The sequence below is a fragment of the Taudactylus pleione genome, unplaced genomic scaffold (assembly GCF_031769625.1).
Source record: "Taudactylus pleione unplaced genomic scaffold, aTauple2 ptg000129l, whole genome shotgun sequence".
Lineage (NCBI taxonomy): Eukaryota > Metazoa > Chordata > Amphibia > Anura > Myobatrachidae > Taudactylus > Taudactylus pleione.
This window is the reverse complement of record NW_028284531.1, coordinates 20,714,763-20,732,501: the sequence shown is the minus strand read 5'-3', so window position 1 is coordinate 20,732,501 and position 17,739 is coordinate 20,714,763. Positions and strand designations below refer to the sequence as shown.

General features: G+C 41.8%; 2 protein-coding genes across 4 annotated transcripts in view; both read left to right on the top strand.

The window, feature by feature from the left end:
* The first annotated feature begins 319 nt into the window (after positions 1-319).
* Positions 320-1,827, top strand: MESP1 (mesoderm posterior bHLH transcription factor 1). The gene is made up of 2 exons (XM_088473037.1): positions 320-1,105; positions 1,765-1,827. The coding sequence occupies exons 1-2, from the start codon at positions 320-322 to the stop codon at positions 1,825-1,827; spliced, it is 849 nt and encodes a 282-aa protein (XP_088329163.1).
* A 9,964-nt stretch (positions 1,828-11,791) lies between these two features.
* The window catches only part of ARNT2 (aryl hydrocarbon receptor nuclear translocator 2), a 122,670-nt gene continuing 116,722 nt past the window's right edge, over positions 11,792-17,739 (top strand). The window contains exons 1-2 of one of the 3 annotated variants that reach the window (XM_088472947.1): positions 11,792-11,954; positions 12,666-12,726. In XM_088472947.1, coding sequence (XP_088329073.1) covers positions 12,696-12,726 — 31 coding nt within the window. In that variant the 5' untranslated portion in view covers positions 11,792-11,954; positions 12,666-12,695. The remainder of the gene's footprint in view (positions 11,955-12,665; positions 12,727-17,739) is intronic. The other 2 variants (XM_088472949.1, XM_088472946.1) reach the window with 2 other exon arrangements.

Genomic DNA, 17,739 nt, shown 5'->3' with positions numbered 1-17,739 from the left:
ACCATATTACTAAATTATACCTGGGAGAGAACTTTCTAACATTTCTCAGAGAAATTCTTCGGACTACATGAGTATATTTCAAAATACCAGACAGACTGAATTACATTTCGTGGCTGCAGGAGTGAAATCCCTCACTTTTGGCTCTCCACTGAGTCTTCTTCCCAGAGACCCCCTGCCTTGTTTTCCTCTACCCCATGAAGCTTTGATGTGTTGATGATGGTGGTGAAGGTGACAATTCACACCTCTGCAAACTGGATAAAGACAGAGGCAGTCTGGCTCTGTTCACTATTCCACCAGCGCTGTGAGAGGGAAGGAAGCCATGGAAAGCTCATCTGTACCTCTCCATCGCCAGGACTGCAGCATGCACCAGACCTGTACCACTTTGTACCAATGCGGCTACCCCAGCTCTGAGGGATACAGCAGTCTTTCTCCTGCATCTTCCATTGATTCCTGTGGCATTTCTCCTCCGTATATCCATTATACAACATCTCAGGAGGCCTATGGTAATATTTCTTCCAGTTATCCTCAGACCATAGCTCATCCTAAAAGTTCTTCAGAAAAGAAAAGCAAGAAGATGAAGGGAAAGCTGCCATATGGTCAAAGGCAAAGTGCAAGTGAACGAGAGAAGATGAGGATGAGGAACCTCTCCAAAGCTCTGCAGAACCTCAGAAGATATCTTCCTCCTTCAGTAGCTCCAGCAGACAAGACCTTGACCAAAATTGAAACCCTTCAGTTGACAATACTCTATATCTCACATCTGTCTGCACAGCTGGGACTTAGCGAAGAAGTCTTGAAGCAAAGAAGACTAGCTGCAATGCAAAGGACTAAAAGATGCCCTCAAGGCCTTAACTTTTGCATGGACATGACTCATCCACTTTGCTCAGAGCCTATAGAAGAAAATATTATACCTTTTGCATCATCAGCAGAGTCTACAGCAGCAGCAAGACCTATAACTGTTGAATCTGGGCTACAGAATACACCCACAAGCTACCAGCTGCAGTACGAGCTGCCACCACCGACCCCTCTACAACATCAGTATCCAACAACAAGCACAGCATTGTCCCAGCTAACTAATGAGTACGATATCACAGGTGAACAGCAGATGGTAAGTGCCTCTTACACATACTGTAATATACTGATAATAATATGTCACTCATTGTCAGCTCCAGTAATATTTTAATTTAAACTGAGAAGTATTAATATTATAGGGGAATTCAATATGCAGCCCTCCAACTGCTGTGGAACTACACATCCCAGTATGCCCTGCCACAGTTTTATTGTTAGGGTATGCTTAAAATGGCAAGGCATGCTGGGATGTGTAGTCTCATAGCAGTTGGAGGGCCGCATGTTGAATACCCCTGTTCTAAAATGTCTGTTTTCGGTGCATTAAAGAAATGTAGCACTTGGATGCGTTTGTCGTCAGCGACTGCAGGCATGATAAAAGTGAAATTAGCCATATATATATATATAGTATAATATTCTATAGTATATATATATATATATATATATATACTATAATATAATAATATAATATGATATTCTAACATGGCTTTGAACTACATCTCCAATTGTATTTGACATCTGAAGTTAATTGACAGTTTATAGCTGCTTTGGAGCCACACCACAGCCTGCTATATTACAGAATGTAGATCCCAGTATAATAGTATAATAATTCAGGCACAATTTGCAGTTAATTGCTGAAGTGTAATAAATTCCATGCATATATTCTTAAAATTAACCATAATGTTATCATGTATTTGTCAGATCACATGTGAAGAGTACACAAATCTGGTGGAGATGTGGAGGAAAGAACAATCTCATGCCTGAGCTGGAGGAAAGCATCCAACACTCACAAAAGTCAACTTGATTAACTTATTGTGTTTTTATTATGTACATAGATATCATTTATATGGATCGATAGTGTCATGTCTTTTGATTCTGTCAATCATTATGGCATTTGCAAATATTTAATAGCATATATTTATTTATTAAATATCTATATATTCTATGTCATAAGTTATTTCTTTTGAGAGTGAAATGGACAATATTTTAGGAATACTTGTTCCATAAAGTACGTTACAGGGTTTTTCATTCTACAGTATGTGCACCCTCAGGGACATCTCTGATATATTAAAGCAGGTTCTTCAATGTGTATTAGTAAATAGTAATAAGCTTAAAAAAGTAGAGGAAATACTAGAAACCTAAGTAGAAAACTTAGGGGTCTATTTACTAAGCAGTTCCCAACTGTTTGGTAAATAGACCCCAAAGAGACATAAGTATAACAAACCTATATAAACATATAGGCATGGCATGAGGGGTACTGCTAAGTAATTCTAGAAATAATAGGTGTTGGAATATAAGGAGGGACTGGATACACATAGACATACATGGGTACTTCGCAGTGGCATCACTATGAGGGTAAGGGGTGTGTGGCCCGTACTTGGTAACATCATACAAAGGGTTGACACCAAATATCGGAGCTACTCTGCTATTTTGGTGTCACCCCCCCAGATAATGCCACGAGCAGCACTGCAGCGGTGATGGATGACGCACACATGCATGTGTCAGCCACACTCTACTGGGAGAGGCTGGGTCTGTTCAGCAGCTCCAGAGAGCTAGGCAAGCCCCCAGTGTGACAAAAACGAGGGTGTGACATGCATTCGCAATCCCATAATGTCCCACATCAGGGGACGTGGCCATGCCCACACAAGGTCATCATCTTTGGCACGTACACAGAGTCCCTAGATGCCGCACTGAGTGTCACCACCCATAGCCACTGGTACTCGGTATTAACTTTCTGACATAAAAATGTACTTTGTAAACATATTTAAATTATATGGTATTTGGTAAACATTAATAGCACTAAAGCCTTGCTTTATATCAAAATGTTAAAAACTATGACCTAGATTAGCGGTTCTCAACCTCAACCCTCAAGTACCCCCCACAGGTCATGTTTTGTGGATTTCTGTTTGTGGAATAATTACTGACCAAGCAAAACAGATGAACTCACGAGTGCATGATTAAAGAAATCCACAAAACATGACCTGTTGGTGCTACTTAGGGGTAAATTTACTAAAGTGAGAGTTTTTAGAAGTGAGTTTTAGAAGAGATGTTGCCCATAGCAACCAATCAGATTCTAGCTATTATCTTCTAGAAGGTGCTAGTTAAATGTTAAGTACAATCTGATTGGTTGCTAAGGGCAACAACTCTTTTAAAACTCACTTCTAATAACTCTCACTTTAGTAAATTTACCCCTTAGAGTGGAATTAAGAACCCCTAATCTAGGTTATAAAATATTCATTAATCTCAAATAATATTATTACACAACGCTTTCACACACAACGCTTTTGTCCGGACAGAAAAAGAACGTTGGGTGTTTTCCTGTGGATCAGTCCCTTCCACAAGCAACAGTTTTGTGCCGTGTGTAATGTTATTGCCGTGTGTTTGAATCTCTTTTTAATCTGTCAAACTGAAGACCGTGGACAGCAGCCATCCTAGTCAGTGGTTATCACGGCTGTAACACGGAGATAGTGCCGTGTGTGTGCAGTGTGAAAGCCCTAATGTATTTGTCATTTCCACTGAAATGAAACAAAACTTCAGTTTTTTTTGCCAGAAGGACAAATCTGTTGTGTGTGAAATAGGGATAACAGTCAAGGTTTTAAAAATATCGATTCTTGAGCATAAATGTTAAATCAAACTGACTGAGGTACTAATTAAGTCACCTATGCTTAAGTACGGATATCTTTAAAACCTGGATACACACTTGAACAATATATTATTCAATCTAGTGACTAAAAATATATAGTTCTATCATCGGCGGGTGTGTATCTTCGATATGTAGGTGAACGACATTGATCACAGTCATATCTGAGAGGCCCTGCAGCCCAGCCAATGACCATATATACCTACGACAGAGGTACCCAAACGCCGTCCTCAAGGCACCCCAACAGTTCAGGTTTTAGAGATATCCATGGTCGCGCACAGGTGGTTAAATCAAATTGACTGAGGTACTAATTAAGTCACCTGTGGTCAAGCATAGATATCCTTAAAACCTGGAATGTGACAGTACAGAAAAAAAGTTTACTGTGTTCCAATATTATTGCAGGGACACAGGGAAAACACAAATCACGTAAGTATTCAAAATTTAATTGTATACGCTATAACAAACACAATAGCAATGTATAATTAACATGAATGAATGGATATGGCAATACACTCCACTAGTTAATTAGTATACATAAGAATAGAGATAAAACATGGAGGGATAAAAAACGACAACATAAAACATAAATTCACAGGAAGAGGACAACAAAAGGAGTTGATCAGGCTCCAATAATATGTCCCCAATAACACCTGTGAAAAATCAATTCCAATGAAAACCAATTGAGTAACTGGAGAATCAATGCTATATTGTAGTAAGTACTAGAAACCAGATTGTAGCATATGAAAAACTGATATATAACAGCTCTCCCTATATGTGAGTGGACCTCGGTGTTATTAGCCCCTCACTGCAATAGCCAACAGATGTGTCCAAGTCACGTATAGTGTAATCAGCTGTATATAAAGCTGAAAACGCAGTTTGGTATTCTGTACTCAGATACAAAAATGCTGATCCTTTGTAGTGTATTATATGGCACAACATATAATTTTGTACAAGAACAATAGCAAAGCCAGTAATGTACCTGTAGAAATGAAACAGCACAGTCTCTATCATCAAAAAGAGTGAACCTTGGGCGGCTCAGCGTGGTATGCTAACAGCTGGCAACCAGCAATAATGTATCAGGGCAGTAATCCTCTCTAGTCAGCGTTGTTCACCATCTGGAGAGCAGATATGGCAGAAATGCTGACCAACAATAGGGCTGGTGTCTCCTCTTATTTGGAAACGGCTGTTAACAGAAACCCCGGCTGGCGATGATTATATATGGACTCCCGTTTCAGTGGAGCCAGCGGTGGAAGAAATAGACAGCGTAGTTAATATCTGGCAATTTACACTATTACCTTCCGTCTTCTGTGTCAGAGCAGCTGGTGGAAGCTTGAAAAAGGATACAGGAGTATCCGAAACGCGTTGCTGCTCTCTATACCAAGTTACTGGAGTCTCTCCCTATATAAAGATCTTTTGCTGCTGATCATTGCAAGCCGGTTGATACTTTGTGTTTATTCAAGTCCCTGGACTGGCGCTGGTACAACCTGTATGCGGCCACTGAATTTATACCGCCAACAGCTTGCAATACTGGTCCTGACACACGGGAGCTATTACTCTCACCGCCAGCCGGCGGCTCCGCTGTCAGTGTCCTTGCTGGCTCCAACGGACGGGAGGTCATTTCCTTGCTGTCAGCTGACATCTCTGCCAGCGCCTTCCACCAGCTGCTCTGACACAGAAGACGGAAGGTAATAGCGTAAATTGCCAGATATTAACTACGCTGTCTATTTCTTCCACCGCTGGCTCCACTGAAACGGGAGTCCATATATAATCATCGCCAGCCGGGGTTTCTGTTAACAGCCGTTTCCAAATAAGAGGAGACACCAGCCCTATTGTTGGTCAGCATTTCTGCCATATCTGCTCTCCAGATGGTGAACAACGCTGACTAGAGAGGATTACTGCCCTGATACATTATTGCTGGTTGCCAGCTGTTAGCATACCACGCTGAGCCGCCCAAGGTTCACTCTTTTTGATGATAGAGACTGTGCTGTTTCATTTCTACAGGTACATTACCGGCTTTGCTATTGTTCTTGTACAAAATTATATGTTGTGCCATATAATACACTACAAAGGATCAGCATTTTTGTATCTGAGTACAGAATACCAAACTGCGTTTTCAGCTTTATATACAGCTGATTACACTATACGTGACTTGGACACATCTGTTGGCTATTGCAGTGAGGGGCTAATAACACCGAGGTCCACTCACATATAGGGAGAGCTGTTATATATCAGTTTTTCCTATGCTACAATCTGGTTTCTAGTACTTACTACAATATAGCATTGGTTCTCCAGTTACTCAATTGGTTTTATTTGGAATTGATTTTTCACAGGTGTTATTGGGGACATATTATTGGAGCCTGATCAACTCCTTTTGTTGTCCCCTTCCTGTGAATTTATGTTTTATGTTGTCGTTTTTTATCCCTCCATGTTTTATCTCTATTCTTATGTATACTAATTAACTAGTGGAGTGTATTGCAATATCCATTCATTCATGTTAATTATACATTGCTATTGTGTTTGTTATAGCGTATACAATTAAATTTTGAATACTTACGTGATTTGTGTTTTCCCTGTGTCCCTGCAATAATATTGGAGCGCAGTAAACGTTTTTTCTGTATTTTCATTTAGTGAGGTGGGCAATTACCTCTATATTTACTGCTGCACCAATATTTAATTAATTGAGTCTCTGACTGGTTAGTGATCAGGTTTGTGCGTGTGTCTGGAATGTGAGAGTGCCTTGAGGACTGAGTTTGGGAACCTCTGAACTAGCAGACATATTGTTTCATCTGACTGTTTGTATGGCCGACTTGCCGACCGTCCGATATATCGCCCACAGAAGTCACTGAATTTGATGTCACAAGTGGGCAGGTATCTTCAAATGACTCTGCTGGCCACACACATCGGTCGAACGATTGGTAAGTGTGTATTCACTTTCCAATCATTAGATAGGTCAGGCCAGGTGTGTACCTAGCTTTAGGGTGCCTTGAGGAACAAATTTGGGAAAAACTGGACTAATGCATTTTGTTTGGGGAAAGTGGACAATGTAACTGAAATACAGGTGGTTAATATAGAAGTCAGCATTTATAATGCTCTTAAATATGAATTTATGGGAGTAACTGGAAAAGAATGTGGAATTCTGACTTCGGCGAGTCCCGTGCGAGACTGCCTGATGTTTTAAAGTAGCAGTTATTTAAAACCAGGTTGATTTTGCCTGTTAAATAACTGCTACTTTAAAACATCGGGCAGTCTCACACAGAACTCGCCGATATCAGAATTCTGTACCCTATTGCAATTACCCCATGGTCTTCAAAAGTGTTTTTATCAATCAAAACCAAGGTTGCCATGTAGAAATATTTTTTACAAAATACTCACTAGGTACTACAGCTGGGACACAGTCAAAGTACCAGGCAGCTACAGTTAGTGCACATTTAGAGCGATTTCTGAATAGTTTCCCTTTTTTATATATGTTGGGCTTTCATAAAATGTGGAGAGCTCTTACATGTATTTGGTTGGCTCATGAATGTCAGTCATCATTTTGGTTAACTCTGGATCAACAGGCACAATTTTATATTACCCTAAAATGTATCCAAGGAAGCATAAATACTAGCCGTACTAGCATAAGCACTAGCATACAAGCTTGGTGAATGTAAATAAGGCAGTGGTTCCAAACTTTCTCTGCTCAGCAATTTTTTCAATGCTTTCCATAGGCTTAGGGGGAGATTAATTTAGTGACATGTTAATACTGCGCTGGTCATCCCACAAGAAAACCTTGCTCGCTTCTACTCGTACCCGATACAGGTGTGAGCAAAAACAAGTGCGGTTTTCCTACCTTAAATAACCTGAACTTCGCTACACTACTTACATTGATTTATTAGTGTATTCCACTTGGTTGTCAGCAGTATCTCATTGGGGCTCATTTGTTGCACAGAGGAGTAGGGGATGTATAAGAGGGGGTGGGCCACTGAGCTATACACAAGCAGTAGTGCAGCCTGTGTAAATGGCCATGCACTGCCTCACTAAGGTCTACAGGCAGCACACAGCCCAGCCTACAAGTATTCCAAATCTTCTGATTTAGGAACAGACCACCTGCGGGACCCATGAGAGTGTGCACAGTTTGGGGAACAAAGATAAGGGGTTCATAACCCTACCTTGAAGCCATTTGCTGGAGATCACTGATTGCTACTGATGGCTTGTCAGAAAACTCCACTACTCCTTGTAGGCAGATATATCCTGGAGCGCTTAGAGGGTGGATCACGCCCCTTTCGTACTGGTGCCCAACATTTCTCATGCTGAGCCAATTTTGGAAATTGAAAAGGCTGTTTTTTAAATTAGGTTATTATAATGAGATATCAAATAACTACACAGAACTAATCCAAGTTCTTCCACAGAAGTAGGTAATCTGTGGCATTCCATCTCTTGTTGAACTACACCTCTCAGCATGCCCTGCCACAGTTCTGCTGTTATGGCATGCTAAAACAGTGGCAGGATATGCTGGGATGTGTAGTTTCAACAGCAGCTGGAGTTCCACAGGTTGCCGACTACTGTTCTAACCTTAACCCACCTATCAGAGAAACTTCATGTTATATGCCTAAAACACCCTAACCAGAAGCTTAACAAAAAAAAAGGTAGTAAAAGTATCAAGCTATAATAGAATATTGACCTCTGTTATTTTTTATTTAATGATGGGTGATTTCTTTATTGATATTGTTTCAATTATGCATGTTGTTAGTAAAGGATACGCAGTGACCTCAATTTATGGTAAATGAAACAGTTAAATTACCAATGAACAATGTTGACTATAATATTAAGATGTAATTTACCACCTAGACTACTGCAATCTCCTCCTCTCTGGCCTCCTTCTCACCCATCTCTTCTCACATCAATCTATCCGTAATGCTGCGTCCATCTCATTTAATTCTTTTACCGCTCTGTGTTGGCCTCCCCCGATGCAAAGTGCTTTATTGCATTCTATCCACACTCTCTCCCACACTCTCCGTTCCTCCACTAACCACACCTAATCTCCTTCCTGGTCACTTCCCCTCACTCCAGATCTTGTGCCACCCCTGTACTCAGGAACTCACTCCCAGTGCCTCACTATCAGACTTGCTGCCAGCCAACACACTTTCAAATTATTCCTCAAGACTCACTTCTTCAAACAAGCCTATAAGCCCTCATAACTCTCTACTCAGCTCCTCTGACCAGCCTCCTCTCCTCGACCAGTTCACACTCCTTGTTACACCACTCCCTCTTACAGGGTAATCCCTCGCAGGCCAGCCCTCTTCCTTTGTTCAAACACCCGCCGCTCTCCTTCCTGGGCTGACGTGACAGTGCGCCATGGAAGGGCTCAGAGACGGCAGACATCAGTAGTTGTTGGTTAGATGAAACTGTTCATGTGCTGGGTCTTCACATACATGGTTAGCCTGGCTTTGGTAAAGTTGAAGGTGAATATGGGGCACTACTGTTGTATAATGTGAATCAGGGAAACTACTGTGTAGCATAATGTGAATAAGGGTCTCTACTGTGTGGCATAACATGAATAAGGGGCATTACAGTGTGACATAATGTGAATAAGGGGCACTACTGAGTGGTGTAATGTAAATAAGAGGCACTGCTGTGTGTAATAAAGTTAATTGTGTGCACTACTGTTTGGCATAATGTGAATTGCAGGTACTACTGTGTGTTGTAATGTGAATAACTGGTACTTCTGTGTGGCGTAAAGTGAATAAGAGGCGCTACTGTGTGGCATAATGTGAATAAGGAGCACTACTGTGTGGTGTAACGTGAATAAGAGGCACTACTGTGTGGCTTAACATAAATTGTGGGCACTACTGTGTACTGTAATGTGCATTGTAGGCACTACTGTGTGGTTTAATGTAAATAAGGGGTACGTCTGTGTAGCATAATGTAAATAAGTCTTTAGTTTCCTACCTACCAATACCCTATCTATGTGGAGTTTGTATGTCCTCCCCTTACTTTTATGGGTTTAATCCAGGTACTGCTGTTTACACTGGTAGTTTAACTGGCTTATGACAACAAATTAACCCTAGTTTGTATATGTAACAGTGAAAATAGATTGCAAGCTCCACTCGGGCAGTGACTGATGTGAATGACTAAAAATTTTCTGTAAAGTGCTGCATAATATGTGTTCACTATATAAATAACGTGAACGCGCATCAACCCGGGATTTTTGTCAGTGTAAACGGATCAACCCGGTTCCAGTGACCCAGGGATCCAACCCAGCTGGATTGCAGGGTTGAGCACAGGTCTTTCCCTTTTCACCCTGCAGTGTAAACAGTGCGATCCAGGTCACGATGACCCGGGTCGCGCCGCATGCCGCCCGATTGGCCGGCTTCAGTGGCGCTTGGAGATGACATCATCACCAAGCGTCCACTGCCAGGCCGACCAGAACGGAGCAGCGCACCCCACCTGCCCTCTGTGCCTCCAGACCACTTCGGAGTAAGGTAAGGGGGTCGCAGAGGGGGAGGGATGGTAAGAAGCGCTGTTCACCTGTGCTGGAGAGCTGGCCCGGGTCGGTGCCGCAGTGTAAAAGGGGGTCTCTCCCGGGTCAGATCCGGGTTGGAAACGTGTTCCAAATCCCAGGTCAGACCCGGGACTTTGGTGTAAAAGGGGTATAAACCAGTATTTTCAGAGGCACTTGTTTGCTAGTGCCTTGATTTAAGAGAAACCTGGGCTACTACCAGGTGGTTAACCAGCAAGTTCTGAAGGGAATTAAGGATAACATATTGCCAATATCCCTCAAGGAAAACAGGGGCTACATTGTGTTATCAATTAGCAGTGATGAAGGAAATAATGCATCTAGCCTTTTTCTTGCATAATAGCCATCCTTTTATCAACTTCCTACTGTGTGAGGGGGCATGGACTTTAAGCTAATTCAAGCATAATTATAGTGCAGGATAATTAGTTAACATGTCTGTAGCATTCAGCTATTTTATTGTAGGCGGCTTGTAATGAATCATTCCTTTTATAAGTATTTTATAGGGAAAGGAGTGCAGGTAAAGTTCCAGTCATTAAGTTGTTGTAATGAACAAACTCATTTCATTAAAAATATATATATGTAAATGTTAATATATACTCTACATAAATAGAGGGAATTCAATCGTTTTTCTCAGCACCTGATGGAGCCATTCAATTGGTGAACTGATCGGGCTTGAGTGATGCGGGTGACCTTTATTTCTGCTCGCACCTTTTTGAGGTGGCGAGCAGAAATGGGTGAAAAATTGGGCTTTTGGGCACTCAAACTGCATGTTTGTCAGCGTGCCCAATAGTTTAGACAGGTGTAGCCACTTTAGATGTATAAACCCGGGGCATGTGGGCACGACATGCACAAAAAAAAGTAATCATTTTAGATGAGAGATCGGGTGTGAAAAAACAACTGAATTCCCTCCAAAGAAGTTTTCCCAGTACTGAGTGCAAATAAGTAAATAACATGTCTGTTCGGCGGACTGTGAAGAACTGCCAGTATCATTACGTTATGCTACCTTAATTTAATTGTAACATTCTGAGGTTTATGTATCAAGCAATGAAAAGCGTGGGGAAGTGTACCAGTTGAGAAGTTGCCCATAGCAAATAATCAGCTTTAAAGTAGCATTTATCAAGTATAGTCTATAATATTATAGGTAGAAGCTAATTGGTCGCTATGGGCAACTTATCGACGCTTTTCACTTGCTTGATACATAAACCCCTCTATTTCTATTTGAAGTCTTTACAAATATTTTGTTTTGAAAATGTTTGGTATACAAATAACGCAAATGGGCTGCCAAGGGATACCCAGGAGGAAAATGATTGAGAACCACCAGGTTAGAAGAATAATAGTAATTATTATACATATTCGCATTAATCCAAAGTCTTTGCCCACTGTTGGCACTTTAGTCTTTTACCACTAGATGGCGCCACATAATTGTATGCGTGAGCACTATTGTTGGCGATGGGAGTCATGGGACTCACTAGGATCAGAATATATGAAATAAGCGGCATAACACACCGCACACACACACACAGAGGATCTGGTGCCCCGCTCTGTCCCTCACCTCTCCACCTCTCGTGGTTGCCATGGGGATACTCCCTCCCTGGTCAGGCAGTGACTTGTTGCTGTGGCAACACCGCAGTCTCCCCCTCCTGATTCCCCCCCTAAAGAGATTCGCAGCTCTCGCGGTATCTTCTCCCCTCACTCAGCTCCGGGCACCGGCCGCCGCACAAAAGGACCGGACACTGGGGAGGGGGAGGGAGCACCGTGAGTATCCAGCCCCGCACCCCTATATAACACCGAGCTCCCTGCCACCTCCATGCAGCAGCAATGATGTGCGATGCTCTCACATCCATAAATACGAAGCTGCACCGCCCACTGTGCCACCCTCCTCCCTTATCCCAGCCTCACTGCTCCTTCATTCCTTCTACAATGTGCCCCTCTTTCTGTCACCTCTCCTGAACAAAGCTCTCCCCCTGCCCGTGCTGCCCCACTGTCCCCACCTGTCACTACTAAGTAAAAACAGATCTGTGTTGGACTCTTCAACATCAGCAACACTGAAATCAGCAGTTAGAAACACAGAAACATATCTTAAAACACTTTCTATTTCATTGTTGTGACATCTGGTTATTTGTAACCCCCTTTGTCATTCAGTTCTGCACAGTTATGAGGTATCAACCAGTATCAACCAGTGCTTAGCAATATGAAAACAATGCATTATTTTATACCAATGTACCCAATGCTGGGACTTTCAGTGTCACAAGTGGATAATGGTTATCCGATAACCACAATTTGCCACCTCGTCTAGTGCATCCTGTGTACCTATCCCATAGTAAGCCATACTAACCACCCAATTCCCCTTTCAGCTACTTCCATGCAGCATTAGTACAATTACTAGTTTCCAGTCGCTCATCTGGAACTGTACGCTCCACTGCTCTCTCTCTTTCCTTGGTGTTTATGTTTGTTAATTATTTCCAGGGATAATCGGTGCAGTTCTCACGTAGAACAATGGCAACACCAGCAGCCGTAAACCCGGGCGGTAAGTACATACAATTTGTTGCAATACAAGAATTGCTGCAATGTTCTATTATAATAACTGGGATATTTTCAGACAGGTGACTATGTACACTTGGCTGTGAGGGGTGAAATGTATTGCTGACGATAATGATTACAGTGTCCTTTAGTAAACTAACATGTTACATGCACGTGTACAGTGTTCCGAAAATATGAATATTTGTTAATTTAGCACTTGAAGATGAGAGTTAATATTTAACAAATGTCAGCAGTTAAAAACAAAATTAACAGCATGGGACTGATTTGCTGTCAGAGATTTATTTCTTTTAACAATGAAAGGATATACATCTTATTTACATAACAAAACCACATTCATACTCGTACATACATACATAGGCCATAGGCATATGTAGTACTCGTGTCTGGTTTACGCCAGGAGATGTGGCTGTCGGGTAATACTGTAGTCAATGCTAATGTTACAGTACACAAGTTGTATACAATGTAATAATTCCTTGTAGTATCATATACATCCGTCTTTGTCTGAACAATTTAAACAATACTTTTAGCAAGAGCTAAAAAGAAAAAAAGAAAATTCCTTTTTGGGGAACACTCATTAGAAAAATATAACAGAAGTATGAATTTAATTGTAATATGATGTATATTAAAACATACCTTTTATTAGTGTTTCTTTTAAAATATAGGGTATCTGGGCTCTTTAACAATAATTAGTCCACCCAACAGCATTAAATAAAGATTTTAAATCACTGGAAATAAGTTCTATTCCATGAATAATATAGCGGCGAAACATAGTTCAGAATTATTAAGACACATGTTAAGTATCATCACCTGACAGCAATGGAGACAAAACTATTCTGATCAATTGCTAAAATGAAAAAAAAATATATACTGTATATAATTCTCTCACAGGTACTGAGTCAAATATTCAACCTCTAATACAAGTTTGAACAAGTTTGCCCAAATTCAATTGGCTACAATTAGCCACTTCACAAAAAACACATAGCCAGAGAATGGACTAATGGTAAATCATACAACACATAGCTCATTTTGTATATTGTAGAGGTTTAAAGATATAGATTGTAAGCTTGCGAGCAGGGCCTTCCTACCTATATATCTGTCTGTTATATTACTCAGTTTTGTTCTATCAATGTTCACAATTGTAAAGCGCAACGGGGTATGTTGCGCTATATAAGAAACTGTTAATAAATAAATAAACAAGTACAGCACACAGATGCCCTGACACCGTCTGCTTTCCATCCTCTTACAAGAGAGGATGCTGGATGAGAGGAGGGTCAGTAGCTGCGCTGATAGAAACAGTAGGAAAGTGCAAGCTATATCTCACATGCCTGGTGTTAGGTGACCTCTGATGTCACAATAAGGACATTGCAGAGGTCAGATGCGCCGGTATGAGTTCATGATGACGGCGGTCGCTATGCCGACCGCCGGCATCTCCACTACAGAATCCCGGTGAGGGTTAATGCCGGGCACAGAGCGCGGACAGCAGCGGGGGGGGAGGGTTAGGTTTAGGGATCAGGGGGGGACTTAGGGTGAGGCACCCCCACCGGAGGTTAGGTTTAGGTTAGGGGGAGGGAGGGTTAGGGTTAGGCTAGGGGGAGGGAGAGTTATGGTTAGGCACCCCCTGGGGGGAACTTAGGGTTAGGCACCCCCCCGGGGGACTTAGGTGTAGATGGCAGGGAAATGGGGGGTTAGGTTTAGGCACTTAGAAGGGGGATTAGGGTTAGGCACAGGGAGGGGAGGTTAGAGTTAGGCACCCCTAAGGAGAGTTAGGGTTAGGGGGCAGATTAGGTTAGATAATACTTACCTTAAGCACGATCGGGATTTCCTTCCACGTCGGGCTGGTGCTGCTAGCGGTGTAACATATATATTCCGATGCACCATGTGAGGACTGTCTGCAAAGAATAAAGAGACCTAGGAGTTAGTGCAAAATATAATCTCCTAATATAGCAGAGTATCGTAGTCTCCGCATGTGAAATATGCACAGCAGGGAAGAAAGAAGAAAGTATTGTTATCTGGTAAAGGTATGGTGGAGAAAGCATCATCTCTTGTAATATTCACATGTATAAATTGTAAACAGAAATACAGTTTGTAGGTTGTGAATTATGTAACATATAACCCACTGTTAAAAGTGTAAAGTATGATAAAAAGGTAAGTATAAAGTACAGCACACAGATGCCCTAACCCTGTCTGCTTTCCAGCCTCTTCCAGGAGAGGATGCTGGATGAGAGGGGGGCCAGTAGCTGTGCTGATGGAAGCTAAAGAAAAATGCAAGCTATCACTCTCATGCCAGGTGTTAGGTGACTTCTGGTGTCAATATGAGACATAACAGAAGTCAGATGCGTTGTGTGAGGACTGCCTACACAGAAGGAAGGGTACCTGGGAGTATAATGCAAGATACAATCTCCTATTGCTCCAAGGTAGCGTGTTCATGGAAGGTATGCTGAGTGGGGAGAGAAGCAGGACGCGCGTTCCGCCGTGTAAGCTTAATCACCTGTGACAGGTGATGATACTTATCATGCGTCTTAATTCTGAACTATATTTCGCCGCTATATTATTCATGGAATAGAATTTATTTCCAGTGATTTAAAATCTTTATTTAATGCTGTTGGGTGGACTCATTATCTTTAAAGAGCCCAGATACCCTATATTTTAAAAGAAACACTCATAAAAGGTATGTTTTAATATACATCATATTACAATTAAATTCACACTTCTGTTATATTTTTCTAATGAGTGTTCCCCAAAAATGGAAATTTCCTTTTAGCTCTTGCTAAAAGTATTGTTTAAGTAGTTCTACTTTATTTCTGGAAGCACCGCCAAACCACGCACGGTTTTTGGATAGTGAAATCTACCTATAACTAGCGATTATTTAGTATCATACATACGTGACAACTTTGTAATAATTTACAAGTTCAGTGCCGTATTATACAATATGTTTTGAATATATATTTGCCTGAACAATGTTACTAATAAATAAGTTGCATTTACTATGTAAAATATATTTAAAATTAGATGCAGCCAATCACCAGCAGATGTTGATCGTCATCGTCTCTGCATATTTTGCTTTAGGGCTCAAGCACCACCAAGTAATAGGTTTTGCGACAGGTGCATTTGCGTCTTTGTAGTGATCAGTATAGATCGAATCTGCATGAACTCACTTGTAGTACTCGACCAATGCTTGCACACCCCCTCCAAGTTTGACCAAGTTTGAGTGTCGTGTGTATTTGGAATATGAGCACACATATACCCTAGTGTCACGCCAATATCCTGTCTATTTTTGATTTCATTACATGGAAATCTATAAACCTCCCCACCACCCCATAAATGGAGACAGTGTTGAGTAGTATACCAACTATAACTTTGAAGGAAATATGAGTCCCAACACCACATTGTTGACATTAGAATGTCGACATCGGAAATGTTGCAGTGTGAAATGCTAACATTCTGAGGATGCTGACGGTTAGGGTTAGGTGCCGCTAGGTGGGTTAGGGTTAAGCTGCGGGGTGAGGTTAGGGTTATGCTGTGGGGGGAGGTTAGCGTTAGGCACTAGAGGAAGATTAGGGATAGGGGGTAGAATACTCACAAGAACGCCTCTGCTGAGACGTCACCCGGAATTCCTTCTCACGTGACCGCCGGGACCTGGATATCATCAGTGTTGACCTAAAGATAGTCGACATAGTCACTAACAGTATGAATCTGCTGCTTTTGGTTGGTGACTGTATACACATTCACAGGGATTGTTCAGATACAAAACAGCAGCACAATAAGGGGCCTATGTATTAATAATTACAGGATATCACCGAAAACAGCCGGATCCTGCGGATCCCTCCCTGTGTCCCCTCACTGACGCATGCGCCGGCTAACAGCCACAAATGCACAGTGTGAGCTGAGGACCTGAAGCAGTAAGCAGAGTAATAGCGTAAACAAAAGGCACACATCCACGTGCCAATCAAAAAACGACTGCACGATTCCGACATTGTAATTGTACAGTTATATGACAGTCTGTGCTGTGCCTACACTGAACGTTCAGCCGTTCATAGTAGGCACATCAATCATCCCATACTATGCTCAACCTGACGTTATCGTCAGGTTGAACAGCATGGTCGACCGATGATTGATGTCGGAAATGACCAGCGGGAGCCCGCATCGCTGATCGTTTCCGACATAAAGGTGCACGATTACTGAGCGATTGCACGATTATGATGTCGTAATCGTGCAATCGCTCAGTATTATCGGCATGTGGAGGTGCGCCTTAACACTCTGCTTCCAGCTCTTTGCCAGGACGGGCTCTTCTTGTAGCCTGACTCCCGAAAAGAGCGTTTTACTAAATTCACGTGAAACTAAACATTTTCATGTTGCGAATTTAGGCGTAAAATATTTATCGCGTGCTCGTTTAAAATGCAGATTGTGATAAATATGCCCCTATGGATGATATGAATACAATCAACTGAACAAGATATTGATTTACCTCACTCAAGTAGTTTGTTTATTATACCCAGTTTATGAATATGCTGTCTAATGTGTATTTATCCATGGAGGGTACTTGCTGTTAGTTCATAAGATCAATATGAGATCTGCTGCTGCTATCATCAATTAACAGATTATACCTGTCCTAAAGTATAAAGCAGCACATAACAGCTTCAGCAGATATTGTTACTGCATAAATACCACCACCAGAAAAGTGTTATGATACTTATGGATAAAACCATATATGTTTGTGGAGGTGCCTCTAAATAGTGAGATATGGCCAGACAGGTAATTTTTGCATGTCATTTTCTCTGAAAAGCAGAACAATTGTTTTAATTATGTGTGACATGTATGTTCAGGGCAGCCATCAGAGGGGACTGCACGGACAGAGAGGGCGGCCTGCCCCTGGCTCCTACTGTCGATACCTGAAGAGCTGCACCAGGCTTCACAAAAACAGTGAGCTGATGCGCAGGGAGAACCTCTTAAAAACAAACCTTCCCTGCACATCGGCCCTCTGTGAATCGTTCCTGCAGGT

Excerpts from the sequence above, each read along its gene's own strand:
- MESP1 (XM_088473037.1), top strand. The coding sequence starts at position 320 with ATGGAAAGCTCATCTGTACCTCTCCATCGCCAGGACTGCAGCATGCAC. Across the intron at positions 1,106-1,764 it reads TCACAGGTGAACAGCAGATG|ATCACATGTGAAGAGTACAC; the intron begins GTAAGTGCCTCT and ends TGTATTTGTCAG.